Source organism: Amorphotheca resinae (genome assembly GCF_003019875.1).
Source record: "Amorphotheca resinae ATCC 22711 unplaced genomic scaffold M430scaffold_1, whole genome shotgun sequence".
Classification (NCBI taxonomy): domain Eukaryota; kingdom Fungi; phylum Ascomycota; class Leotiomycetes; order Helotiales; family Amorphothecaceae; genus Amorphotheca; species Amorphotheca resinae.
In genome coordinates this window covers 2,033,168-2,045,787 of record NW_020194471.1, presented here as the reverse complement: position 1 = coordinate 2,045,787, position 12,620 = coordinate 2,033,168, and the positions used below count along the sequence as shown (strand labels likewise).

Sequence of the window (12,620 nt, the reverse complement as noted above, 5' to 3'; positions counted from 1 at the left end):
CGACGGCCTTGCGAAGTTGCGGTCGTCCCTCTCTCACCGTCCAGGGTACAAAAGGATCGCCCCTCCTCCTGCCTTGGTCTTGCTGCTAAGAGTCTCTGATATCACGGTGCTTCATCTGAAATCATGGTGGCCTTCTTCCCCTACCTCATTGCTGCGCTCGCGCTCTTCCTCCCCGCCGTCTCGGCGAAGACCGTCTTCGCCCACGTCGTCGTTGGCAACACCGCCGCTCACACCCAAGATACCTGGGCGACTGACATTTCGCTCGCCAAGGCCGCTGGTATCGATGCCTTCATCCTCAATATTGCTACTGGAGACAGCAATGTTCCTACGCAAGTCAGCAATGCCTTTGCCGCGGCCGACGCAGCCAACAACGGTTTCAAACTAGCCTTCTCTTTCGACTATGCTGGAGGCGCGGGCGCATGGCCTGCCACCGGGGACAGCTCTGTTGTTTCTTACCTAAACCAGTACAAGAGCCATCCGTCCTATTTCCTCTACAACAACATACCATTCGTGTCCACGTTCGAGGGAACAGGCAATGTGGGCGACTGGGCCCAAGGAGGGACTATCCGCTCTGCTGTGGGGGATCTCTATTTTGTCCCGGATTGGACCAGTCTTGGCCCTGGTGGAATTGGCGCTGATTTGAACAACATTGAAGGCTTCTTTAGCTGGGATATGTGGCCGCTAGGGGCGACGAATAAGACTGATGATTCGGATCTGGCATGGAAGTCTGCTGTATCGGGGAAGACTTATATGATGGGGGTGTCGCCATGGTTTTTCCACTCTACTGGCTCTGCTGGTCAACCCGCGTGGGTCTGGAGAGGTGATGATTTGGTGAGCCTTTATGGTTTGAATCTGAACGATCAATACTAACAAGATCCCAGTGGGCAGACAGATGGGCACAAACACTCCAAGTCAACCCTGATTTCGTTCAGTATGTCCCTCTGCAACAGTCCCTTCCATGTACAACTGCTAATGAATGCCCACAGGATCGTGACTTGGAATGATTTCGGCGAGGCTCATTACATAGGCCCCATCCACGACTCGAGCGAAATTCCCAGCGCCTCTCAAGTCTACGTCAACAACATGCCCCACGACTCCTGGCGTGACTTCCTACCTTACTACATCGCCCAATACAAGGGTGACACCAGCCCCCCTATCCCGCGCGACCAGATGCAATACTGGTACCACACGGCCCCCGTCGCTGGCGGCAGTACATGCGGCGTCAATGGTTACAGTAATTCGGACCCAGCAGCAGATCAAGGAACCTCCGCCAACGCCGTTGTGGAGGACGCCGTCTTCTTCAGCGCGCTGCTGACGGCAGATGCCGAAGTTCAGGTCCAGATCGGCAGCCATCCCCCGGTGAGCTACAGTGGGGTCAGGGGTATCAACCACTGGAGCCAGCCGTTTAATGGCCAGATTGGCGTGCCGGTTTTCAGCGTGGTTCGGAATGGCCAGACGGTGAAGAGCAGTACAGGAACGGCGGAGATCACGGCGTCGTCGACTCTAAGCAGCGGCTGCACGAATTACAACGCATGGGTCGGAAGTTTCTGATCTTACTATGAGCTATTTGTATAAATTTTTATATTTTCCTTTCTTTGGTGCTGCCACTTGGCAGTAATGTCTATAAATCTAAAGCGCATATTTCAGGAATAGTATAGGGGCTTGGGTGTGTGCGGGAAAATGAGGGTTTGCATAGTCAGGCGGAGTAAAGCAGAAGGTTAGGGATCAAAGCAATACATATATATCATTATGCTCTCAAGGGTATCTTCCACCTCGTTACAGACTTCATTCCAGAACCCTCGACGTCTCTGCTCCGCGGAACCTTTTCGGTTCCAGTCGTCCCCTTGATCTAGACAACGCTCCTCACCTTCCCCGTCTCGACCTCATAAACCCACCCGCTAATAGTGACAGTTTCGGGGATCAACTTCGAAGCCTTCAAAAAAGCGACATCGGTCTTCACAGCCTCATCCAGCTCCGCAAAAGGCTGAAAGTCACCCGCGAAAGCAGCCAGCTCGCCGACAGCCTCCTCGCCCAGATTCTTCCTCACGAGGCCCGCAGCGTCTTCATTCTTGAACGTCAGCATCCCGCAGCCCGTGTGCTTGATCAGCAGGATCTCCTGGGTGCCGAGCAGCTGCTCCGAGATGACGAGCGAGCGCAGAGCGTCTCGGGCGTTGCCGCCTGCGTTGCGGATTACGTGCGCGTCGCCCAGCGAGATGCCGTACGCGGCGGCGGGATCGATGCGGGCGTCCATGCAAGTCACTGATGTTTTTTGTGTTTTGTTAGTAGGGAGCGAGAGGAAAAAGAAGGGGGGAGAGGGGAGAGGACGAACCAACGGCGTATTTCTTGGCGGGTGGTAGGGCGAGATGGCCATCTTTGAAACTGGAGGCGTAGGTTTGGTTGGAGGTAACCAGATTCTCTTGGATTGGAGTGGGAGCCATAGTTTTCTTTTCTATATGATGAAGTCGTGAGTGTGCGGTGCGAGCCGTACGAAGAACAAACAGGTGGAGTAGGTACCTTACCCTGGGTATTAAAAGTTGGAGAGAGGGAGCACGATAGTTTATACACGGCCCGCAAGTCTGTCGACCTCCCAATGAGGGCTGTTCTGTTCTTGAAGCTGTCGATCTTGACCTTGGTGATATCACATCCTCCCAGTTCTCGGATTGCGCCATCACAGCGCCAATGAAGAGCTTCCAAACTGGAGCTTCGCCTGTGCGGTACGGGATGACACCATCTGCGCCATGGTTGTATGTTAGAGCGGGGTTTGAACACCAAGTACATTACAGTATCTCACATTATTACGGAACATGAATGGCTAAGCTACGCAGCAGATGGCTTAAAGATAGATCGGGTCGGTTCACCGGGTATGCCCTAGTTGAGCCGAGATGATATATACCCGGGCGGCTCGGCTCGGCAGAGTCGCTCACCCGTTCGGGCCCAATACATTAGCCATTATACCCGTCCACTCCTCCGGACTTGTAGCCGTTATGACGGCAGTCAGCCGGTATCTGCTTTGTAACGGGATATGAATTTGCGGGTTTTGCATTTCTATGGTAGCGATGTGGTTACGCCATGTTAGGCATTAACTAGTGTAATAGATATCTAGGTAGGTAAGGTAAGTTACCTACCTTACCTTAGATTATTCTAAGCCTCGAATAAAGAGAAGGTAAGGTAAGGTAGATATGCATCACAATGATAGAGGTTGGCATCGTGAACCTGAGGTACCTCGGCATTATCCAATTCTAGTTAGTTCAAAGAGTAGCGCCCGTAGGGAAGACATACCTTGGTCCGTGCGGCTCCGTTACCCCACAGTCGGGGCTGGTAAAGGCTGAAAGTCGTTCACAGTATTATACAACTCCTATCCTTCGACGATACGATTCTCATGCCGAGTCTGATCTCAATGGCCATAAGAATGAAGTAGCTCGGATTATAAAGAGCATTAAAGAGGCTGAGTGAACATGGCTCCGTTAACTCACGCCTCTGCGGTCAGTCATCCCCGTCCTTCAGCGAACTCGAACCTGACGAGAGAGTTAAGGCAGCTATCGCCCGATTAAGGGCCTACAAGCCCCCGCCCTTCTCAGTATGGGACCGTCTCCCCTTGAGCAGGAGGGCAGCTGTTCTGGTCCTCCTCTTCGCGGACCGCAGAGGAGATCTCCGCGTGGTCATTACCATGCGCGCAACGACTCTTCGCAATTTCTCCGGTAAAGAGCGCCCCGTTTCCCTCAAAAGCATCTCTCGAGACTGACATGGAGCAGGACAGGCCGCGTTTCCGGGCGGCAAGGCAGACACGCTCGAGGAAACGCCGTTCGAGGTAGCCCGCCGCGAAGCCTGGGAAGAAATCGGCCTTCCCAAGGACGACTCCAAGATCCCACACCCCTTCCGCATAGAACACCTCTGCCAGCTGCCATTTAGCCTATCCAAAACCGCGCTCGCCGTGCGTCCCTGCGTCGCATTCCTGCACTCCGATGATGCGAGCGGGAACCAAGCCAGTGTGGAAGAGAGCATGATCCCACGTCTCGATGCCAAAGAGGTAGCGGCCGTGTTCTCCGCGCCATTCCATAATTTCTTGAAGGCGGAAGATGAGGTTCGGGAGGGGGATAATCCGCCGGGGAAGAGGTCGGATTGGTATCATGGGCGGTGGATGCAATGGCATGACGGGAGGTGGAGAATGCATAATTTCTTCGTGCCGATCAATAACCAGAGGGTCAGCAAGCCGAAGGTCAGAGAGGGTGGTCAAGCAGCCATTGCTGAGCAACTAGATGAGGAAGAGTCGGAAGGTTTGACTAGGTATAAGGTCTGGGGAATGACAGCGCGGATGCTAGTCGATGCCGCGAGGGTGGCCTATGGAGAGGATCCGGAGTTTGAAGTAAGTTGAACCCAGTAAGCATAGGCGCTACCAGGCTGACAATCTATAGTTCAATGCTACCATGGGTGATGAAAAAACAATCGAGGATTTGGAGAAGATGGGTAAGCTCGGAGAGAAGACTCCTGTCGTCACGGAATCCGAAATAAGAGCTGCGAAGATAGCTACCTCAACAGCAGCAGGACAATCGAAGATTTAAAAATAAATATCAGGGAAATTGAACGCTGTGAGATGCAGAGCTCACCCGCTTTCTTTGCTGCATGCACTTATAAAATATTGATGGTGCCCCCCCCCCCCCTTCCCAGCTCTCCCAAAAAAGAGGTAAATCACCGCGTACAACAGCCCCAAAAAAAGAGTAAAGCACACAAGACCACCCCACGCCATCCCTCATACACCGTCCTCCACACCCCTCATTCCATCTAGAAACCAGCCTCTAAACCACTCACTTTACGTGCCCATCCCCAAGAGGTATACGATATGATTAAACGAGCGACTAATCGCAGCAGAATCTCCAAGTTTATACGATTTCGAGAGAACTCTTCTGTGTCTTGGTACGCAGGAAAGCTGGAGAAGGTATATATAAGAAGTATGAAATGAAGAGTTGAGAGGGAGTTCGCCATGGGAGGATGTTGATTTTGATCTCATATCCTGGACATATGCTCGGAAGATGCAATTGTGAAATCAGGTTTCGATAAGATGAAACCTACCTACCTACCTTACCTACCTAGATAGATAGAGAAGATCGGATCTTGGGTTGATTTTGTACAAATGCACTTCGCGAGAAAGATCTTGTTCACTACCAAATCCTAATTCATAGCTTCATTTCCGTCGCGCCAGTCCGCAGCTCCTCCTGCTCCTTCGCAATCCCGCTGTACTTGTTGATCCAGCCCAACACCTCATTATGCCATACCAGAGAGTTTTCTGGTTTCAATACCCACTAATATCCAGTCAGCTGCGACAATCTTAAGGCACTGAGGATTTGGAGTACTCACGTGATTCTCATCTGGGAATGTCAAAAACCGGCTATCGATCCCCTTCATCTGCAAGACGTTGAAGGGGGCCAGACCCTCCGAGATTGGGAGCCGATAGTCCAACTCATTATGGATAATCAGATGTGGTGTCGCCCAGTTTTGCACATATTTAGCCGGATCCCATTTCTCGTATCCTTCTCGGTTTTCCCATATCGTTCCGCCAAAGTCGTGATGAGGGAAGAATAGCTCGTCCGAGGCATATTGGTTCAAGGTGCTGAAGACTCCATCGTGTGTGACGAGCGCTTTGAATTTACGCCCTAGGGGGTGCCCTTGGATCCAGTTCACCATGTATCCACCATAAGATGCTCCGAGTGCGACGGCTCGAGAGGTATCTACAAAGGGAAGATTGGATTCGATATATTCGAATCCTTTAACAAGGTCCAAATAGGGTCTCCCACCCCATTGATTTTTGATTCCATTTTGGAGAGCCATACCGTACCCTGTGCTTCCAGTTGGGTTGGGAGTTACGACTACGTAACCCTGCTCGGCAAATACAGCTGGATTCCATCTGGTGGACCAGGCTTCATTCCATGCGCCTTGTGGCTATTGGCAAATCAGTAATCAAGTAAGAAAAGAATAACATATAGGCAACGTACCCCACCATGGATGAGATATGCCAGAGGATACTTCTTTGATTTATCAAAATTCGATGGCTTCACTACCCAAGCATGAACTTTATAATCGCCGGCACCAGTGTACCAGAACTCATCAACTTGATCCTGAGAAAGCCCGAACGTCTTGCCTGATTTGGAATTGGACGAGATTATGGAAGAACTTGATGGCTCTTTGGGGTCCAGAACAGAATAGACACTATTATCCACCAGCGAGTTACTGCTAATGAACAATTTTCCGTCTGGAAGGACTTTTGCGTCGGTGACAGTCCCATTGTTAACAAGGGCCTGGGGTAGATTGGTCGCATAGCGTGGTGAGGCCGGCAGCTTAAATAGCTTTCCCCGGCCGTTCTCCTCCGCTGTTACATAAAGCTCCGAGCCGTCTTGGCTGAATGTGATACTTTCTGGTCTCAAATCCCAGCCTCCTTCACCATCCTCTGTTTCAAAGAATTCCTGGACATTGGTAAGATCTGTGATATCAGGTACGATAAGTAGCCTGGGCTTGTCACTCTCGTACTGAATACTCCGCATCCTTGTGAACACGACGGACTTGGCATCTGGCGAAAACACTGGACTATTGCTGTATCCCTTCAGATTCCCGGTCTTGACAATCTGAGGCGAAGGAGCTTGGGACTCCCTGAAGGTTTTCAATGGGATATAGTAGAGGTCAGTCTTGGTATAGTTGGCGGGATTAAGCTTCGGGTCTTTGGCAACGAAGACAAGACCATTTTTGCTGATGTCGAAATCTCCTCGCCCTCCGAAAGTGGGCACCGGGGATTCCAGTGCGACTGAGTGACCTTTCAGCGCATTTATCAAAGGTTCCACTTTCATGCCCTGTATCCCTTGCGACTTTCTGAGCGTAGTGTACCAGATGCTGTTCGTACATTCTGACACGTATGCATCCCAATGTCTCACGAACAGACTCGAATACACCTTCCCTGTTGATTGTGGTTTCTTGGTATTCTCTGAGTTGTATAATTCCCCCGATGGAGAGGCCAGTCCTGTGACAGCGAGGGCTATAGTGTCGGAGTCGAGTCGAATGACTTTCAGATTGGAGACTTGCCCATCGAACGTTGCGATTGTCTCGGGCCTGTTTACATTCAGCTTCTAATTCAATAAGAGTAAAATCTAGGAATGCGTACCTCTGAGCAAGGTTTTCAGCATCTGCGAGCACCAGGTTCGTCTTCCCCTTCTCCCCTCCTGTCAACCACAGCACTAGGTTCTTTTCCAACAACCATGTCGGTTCAGTCGCATTAAGATCACTGCTCAACAGCTGCGATTGCCCAGTCTTTATATCTAGAACCCGAATCTCTGACGTCTTCGAATGCGATTGGAAGGAGTAGGTTGAGACAGTGAACAATGCGAGGGTCCCAGCTGGATTAGGAGTTGCGGCGGACCTGCGCGGGGCAGAAAGAAGGACCTCGGGCGTGAATTTGTTTGCGCGTACTGTCATCTTGACGTGAAGCCGAGGACTTATGAAGTTTAATTGAAGAAGAGGGATCGAACGAGGAGCGGAAGAGAGATGGGGGAGGGGGAGTGTAATTGCAACCCTGGAGCTTCAAGCACGACAGTATCTCCGCAACCAGGAGTTCGTGTCGGTACCCCACAAGACAAGGTGAAAGCTAACCTCTGATAGAAGGTCCCCAAGAGCTTAACCTTTGTCCAGAACTGAGGGGCCAATCAGAAACCAGCACGGATAAAAAACCACGTAGACAGAAGGTGAGTATATATCTCGTGAGGAAGGGCAATCAATTGCCTACTCCGTAGAAGGAATTTGGGCTCGAGATGATGGTGCTCTGTACCTTGTGAGGAGTCGGGAGCAACCAGCAAGTTCCCCGAACGCTACTGAAGTTGTTCCTGACTGTAGCGAGCGAGCCTCCAAAAGGATAGCTGTAGCCTCCCAAAAAAGAACAGCTTTGCACTGTACTACAGAGCATAATTCTATCAGAAGAAATGCGCTTACAGACAAGCAAGGTTCTTATCAATGAAGATATTAAAAAAAAAAAAAATAAAGAAAGATCTGTTCAAAAAAGAAAAGATTATCTTCTGACATGAGTGAGGTTTGAACTCACGCCTCTTGCGAGAGCGGTGTGTATATCCATGAGGACAACTTAAAACCGCCGCCTTAGACCACTCGGCCATCATGCCATGTTGTTTTGATCTAAAATCTATATCGCTAAATAAATATCGCTTCTTCCCGCCTCTGTTGACCCGTACTCCCGTCTTCTCTAGGGAATATTGCAATTGAGGACAACAACGAGCAACCTATACCATACTTCGTAAATAGCAACGCCTTCTGGCGCCAAGCTGTCTCCATCACCCTCCTTGGAACCGACGGCTTGCTCGTTCTCTTGTTGCTCGATTGATTCCCGGATTTCTGCACCAAAAACACCTTTCAGGAGTCCCGAGCCTCCCTCTCCAGGAAGCATCCTAGGACGCCCGCGTTCGCAAATGCGTAGCTCTCGAGAGCTGCATCACTCGAGAATTACACCTCAGGTCGGACTGTCGCAATGGCGCAATACTTTCTTGATCTCGTGTACACTTTTACCAATTGCCTAAGCTGTTTTCCAGGCTCTCCGAAGCTGAAGATCAACAACAGCAGCTTCAAGATCCTGCGATTACTGGGCGAGGTATGCAACACGGCCGCTGAACCCTAGGAGAACGATGCTGACACTCGTATCTTAGGGAGGGTTTTCATACGTCTACTTAGTCCAGGATACTAGCAATGAAGCTCTTTATGCCCTCAAGAAAATCCGATGCCCCTTCGGTCAAGAATCCGTTGCCCAAGCCATGAAGGAAGTGGAAGCTTATGCGCTCTTCTCACCACATCCGAATATCATCCACAGCGTCGACCATTGCGTCTCTGCGGATCGATCTGACCCGGGCGCAAAGACTGTGTATATTCTACTTCCATACTACCGCCGTGGGAACCTCCAGGATATGATAAATGCGAATTTGGTCAACCACACGAAGTTCCCCGAGAGAAGGTTGATGGTGCTCTTCCTGGGAGTTTGCAAGGCTCTGAAGGCAATGCATAATTACAGGGTTCAGGGAGGGCCTGGAGGTGCTAACAGCGTCAATAAAGCGAAGAAAATCCGGGGAATGGCGGCAAGGGCGGATCAGGAAGCGGAGGAGGAGGTACAGCAACGCAGAGGAAGGCAGAATGGAAGAGAATTGGATCCTGACAGTGAGCAACAAGAGCCGTTGATGGATGGAGAAGTTACAAGGAGCCAAGAAGGTGTTGCACCTGGCGAGATCAGGGCGTATGCGCACAGAGACATTAAACCCGGTAAGAGAGCCATACTCCAGCTAACGTGCATAACCTAATGCGTAGCAGGCAATATAATGATTGATGACGACGGCGAGCAACCAATTCTCATGGATCTCGGGTCTCTTGTGCCGTCACCAACACCGATTACTTCAAGATCCCAAGCAATCGCGGTACAAGACCAAGCAGCAGAACACTCGACTATGCCTTACCGTGCACCCGAGCTGTTCGACGTCAAGACAGGCAGCATAATCGATACGAAAGTTGACATCTGGTCACTCGGCTGTACCCTATACGCGTGTCTGGTGGGCAAGTCCCCCTTCGAAATGCGCAGTGATGAAACGGGTGGAAGTTTGAGTATCTGCATTTTGGGGGGCGACTGGAGATTTCCAGATGAGGGTGCAGGAGGGAAAAAGAAGGCTGCAAACCAGACTGGGCAGAGTGAAGATAGTGAGATCAGCGAGAGCATCAGAGAGGTAGTGAGGAAGTGTCTGGTTGTTGAGCCTGCCCAAAGGCCGGATGTCGATGAGCTCATTGACATTGTGACGAGGGTTATCGATGAGTTGCCTGCAGATGGGTCGTCCTAGTGTCAAGAGGATGGTCTGCCATGTATGATTTTTAGATGGGTGGGCGTTTGGTTCGGTGATCCAGCGAGAGGCAGAGCCTCTAGGATCTCCGCATTCGGATTTAAGGGATTACAAGTTCGGTACGGAATTCGAGGACTTCAATGCTGAGTGGAGCACTCAAATGATTGATCTTTTCGTATGCAATCTATTTCCGTCCAAGTACTTTGTACACATTTGATGGCTTACACCCCCCTTTAACGATCTGACCAATAGGAGACACACTTACGTATTATATAATACAAGCGGCTCTGATTCGGATCGAGGCTTAGACATCAACATCAACATTTACAAGGGTGCATTATTACAGTGCCTTCAAGGCAAAGATTAGCGGTAAGATCAACAGCTCCGCAACAAATTACCCCGTAGAACCAGTCTTCTGGGGGTTCGGGTTCGGGTTCGGGCCCAGTGCGGCAGTGCCCACAAAGCTTAGCTAGTCTGCGAGTTAAGAGGCCATCTCTACCCTCGGGTTGAGGCTCTTCAAGAGCTGTGACTGGCTTAGTCGTATCAAGGATTGATTACTGGTCTATGCGATGACAATACGTTGTAAGGCTATACCCCGGACCAGTATCGGTCAAGCATTTCCCTTCTACCCTTGTCTCAACAAGTATCGTTGAGATGGCTTCATATACGTACATGAGCATAAATATGGGAACTGAAGAAGTCTTCGGAGCTATATATGTGTGAAGGACCCAGCTTCATCATTTCTGTCTTTGTTCATCCTTCATTATCGTTTCACATTGATCTTCCTAAGGGTATTCAAAGTATCTGAATCTCGTCAGAGCTTCAGTATTCAAGGCTCTATGCAGATCGGACACTTCTCAACTCTATCCCTTCTAGGGTTATTTTTACCTCTTACTTCACATGCCTATCCAAACTGTCCATTATTGGGCCCGGATTTCCCAGCACCGACAAAGCTCTCATGTTCACCAACTATTCAGAGCGCAAAGGCCATCTTAACCCGAGCCCTCACCCAGGTCATCAATTCGAGCAACTCATCATATGGCCCCTTCGATGCAACCAATACCTCATTCTCTCTAGAGGTTTTCTCGATACATGAGTCAGATCCAGTATTCGAGAAGCATTTTACAGCGCCGGCCGTGGCTACATACCAAGATGGGACGAAGAACGTGAACTCCAACACAACATATCGTGTAGGGAGCCTGACCAAACTCATGACTGTCTATACTTTCCTCATAGAAGCCGGAGACATGAAATTCAATGATCCTATCACCAAATACGTACCGGAACTACGAGACGCCGCTGAAGCTCTTAACGCTACTCAGGACCCAATCGACTACGTTGCTTGGGAGGATGTGACGATTGGAGAACTGGCAAGCCAAATGTCTGGTATTGCACGAGACTACTCTGGATTTGGAGAGTTAGACAGTCCAGTTGGTGAGCAAGGCATTGATCCTTCGACACTTGGCCTACCACCTCTCAATGCATCCGCCGTTCCCTTGTGTGCAGGAGGGGCATTTTGCGACAGACAACAATTCTTCGCCGGGTTCACCAAACGACATCCAGTCTATGCTCCTTCGACCGGAGCTATCTATTCAAATGCTGCTTACATGATCTTGTCTTATGCACTGGAGAACATCACGGGAATAGATTTTCCTACCACGGTTCAAAATTCTCTATTCACACCACTTAATCTCTCTTCTGGCACTTCCTGGACATTGCCGCCTGCTGATAATTCTACCGCGATCATTCCCGATGGAAGCTCATTTGCGCTTAATCTTGGTGATGAGACTGCGTAAACACCCCAATCCTTCTACTTGGGGGATAATGCTAACATATTCACAGAGCGGGAGGTATGTACACTACCCCTCGCGACGCCGTCACCCTCGGCCGCTCCATTCTTTCCTCGGCTCTCTTACGTCCCGCTCTCACTCGCCGCTGGATGAAACCACGCGTTTTTACCTCTGCCGCGCTGAGCAGCGTCGGAGCGCCCTGGGAAATCCAGCGCCTCCAAATATCCCCCAACCACCGCCTCGTAGATCTCTATACCAAAGCTGGGGATATTCCCGGCTACTCCTCCCTCATCGCCCTAATCCCCTCCTGGGACCTAGGATTCGTCATCATGACTGCCGGGGCCGATCCAGGACCGACAGACAACATTGTGGTGCTGGCAGACCTCATAGCCAAGATCTTCCTACCCGCCGTCGAGACAGCAGCCAGAGAGGAAGCCGACGCTGCATTTTCAGGGACATATAGGAGTTCGAATCCTAACCTGAACTCTTCTATAACACTCACGACCAACCCCAGGAAACCGGGCCTGGGAATAACATCCTGGATCAGCAACAGCACCGATGTGCTCGCATCCAAGATTGGAGCGCCTAGTGCGCGGCTCTATCCCTCTGGACTTAGCCGGAAGCTGCCAAATGGCGATTCGGTGACGGGGTATAGAGCCGTATTTGAGGATACGAGCGCGACGCCAATGGGCGGCCCGTTCACGCCCGCCTGCGAGACGTGGCAGACTGTTGATCAGACGTACTGGGGCTCAGTGGCTAGTGATGAGTTCTTGATTACGGTTGGGAGTGATGGTGTGGCGAAGAGTGTTACCCCAAGGATTACGAGGGCGAAGCTGGAGAGGGTGGATATTGGAGCAAGGGGGGAGGAGAGAAGCGTCAGGTACAGGGTTTGAGCTGGACATGTGGAGTGAGTAATGTGCTTGTAGGATTTGAGGTTTAATGAATAATCAACGTGAGAAATACGTGTATCTAA

The 12,620-nt window shown here is 50.6% G+C and overlaps 6 protein-coding genes across 6 annotated transcripts; 4 read left to right on the top strand and 2 right to left on the bottom strand.

The window, feature by feature from the left end:
- Positions 1-123: 123 nt before the first annotated feature.
- Positions 124-1,551, top strand: M430DRAFT_46823 (glycoside hydrolase family 71 protein; the record flags this gene model as incomplete). Its single annotated transcript, XM_024867879.1, has 3 exons — positions 124-831; positions 882-931; positions 987-1,551. The coding sequence occupies 3 exons, from the start codon at positions 124-126 to the stop codon at positions 1,549-1,551; spliced, it is 1,323 nt and encodes a 440-aa protein (XP_024725279.1).
- A 298-nt stretch (positions 1,552-1,849) lies between these two features.
- Positions 1,850-2,438, bottom strand: M430DRAFT_93901 (hypothetical protein; the record flags this gene model as incomplete). Its single annotated transcript, XM_024869796.1, has 2 exons — positions 1,850-2,259; positions 2,330-2,438. The coding sequence occupies 2 exons, from the start codon at positions 2,436-2,438 to the stop codon at positions 1,850-1,852; spliced, it is 519 nt and encodes a 172-aa protein (XP_024725278.1).
- A 1,017-nt stretch (positions 2,439-3,455) lies between these two features.
- Positions 3,456-4,559, top strand: M430DRAFT_24161 (hypothetical protein; the record flags this gene model as incomplete). Its single annotated transcript, XM_024865021.1, has 4 exons — positions 3,456-3,482; positions 3,533-3,698; positions 3,753-4,363; positions 4,413-4,559. The coding sequence occupies 4 exons, from the start codon at positions 3,456-3,458 to the stop codon at positions 4,557-4,559; spliced, it is 951 nt and encodes a 316-aa protein (XP_024725277.1).
- A 448-nt stretch (positions 4,560-5,007) lies between these two features.
- On the bottom strand, positions 5,008-7,793 carry M430DRAFT_131590 (hypothetical protein). The gene is made up of 4 exons (XM_024862198.1): positions 7,145-7,793; positions 5,988-7,092; positions 5,353-5,934; positions 5,008-5,297 (listed from the first exon to the last, which is right to left on the bottom strand). The coding sequence occupies exons 1-4, from the start codon at positions 7,453-7,455 to the stop codon at positions 5,172-5,174; spliced, it is 2,124 nt and encodes a 707-aa protein (XP_024725276.1). The 5' UTR covers positions 7,456-7,793; the 3' UTR covers positions 5,008-5,171.
- Positions 7,794-8,512: 719 nt separating this feature from the next.
- Positions 8,513-9,857, top strand: M430DRAFT_46819 (hypothetical protein; the record flags this gene model as incomplete). Its single annotated transcript, XM_024867878.1, has 3 exons — positions 8,513-8,632; positions 8,688-9,291; positions 9,340-9,857. 3 exons carry the CDS (start codon positions 8,513-8,515, stop codon positions 9,855-9,857), a joined length of 1,242 nt encoding a protein of 413 aa, XP_024725275.1.
- Positions 9,858-10,696: 839 nt separating this feature from the next.
- M430DRAFT_93642 (hypothetical protein) lies at positions 10,697-12,540 on the top strand (the record flags this gene model as incomplete). The annotated part of the gene is made up of 2 exons (XM_024869782.1): positions 10,697-11,649; positions 11,700-12,540. 2 exons carry the CDS (start codon positions 10,697-10,699, stop codon positions 12,538-12,540), a joined length of 1,794 nt encoding a protein of 597 aa, XP_024725274.1.
- Between the last annotated feature and the right edge of the window lie 80 nt (positions 12,541-12,620).

Coding starts and splice junctions, on each gene's coding strand:
- M430DRAFT_131590 (XM_024862198.1), bottom strand. CDS start 7,455: ATGACAGTACGCGCAAACAAATTCACGCCCGAGGTCCTTCTTTCTGCC. Junction 7,093..7,144: donor GCTGAAAACCTTGCTCAGAG/GTACGCATTCCT, acceptor GAATGTAAACAG/GCCCGAGACAATCGCAACGT. Junction 5,298..5,352: donor CATTCCCAGATGAGAATCAC/GTGAGTACTCCA, acceptor ACTGGATATTAG/TGGGTATTGAAACCAGAAAA.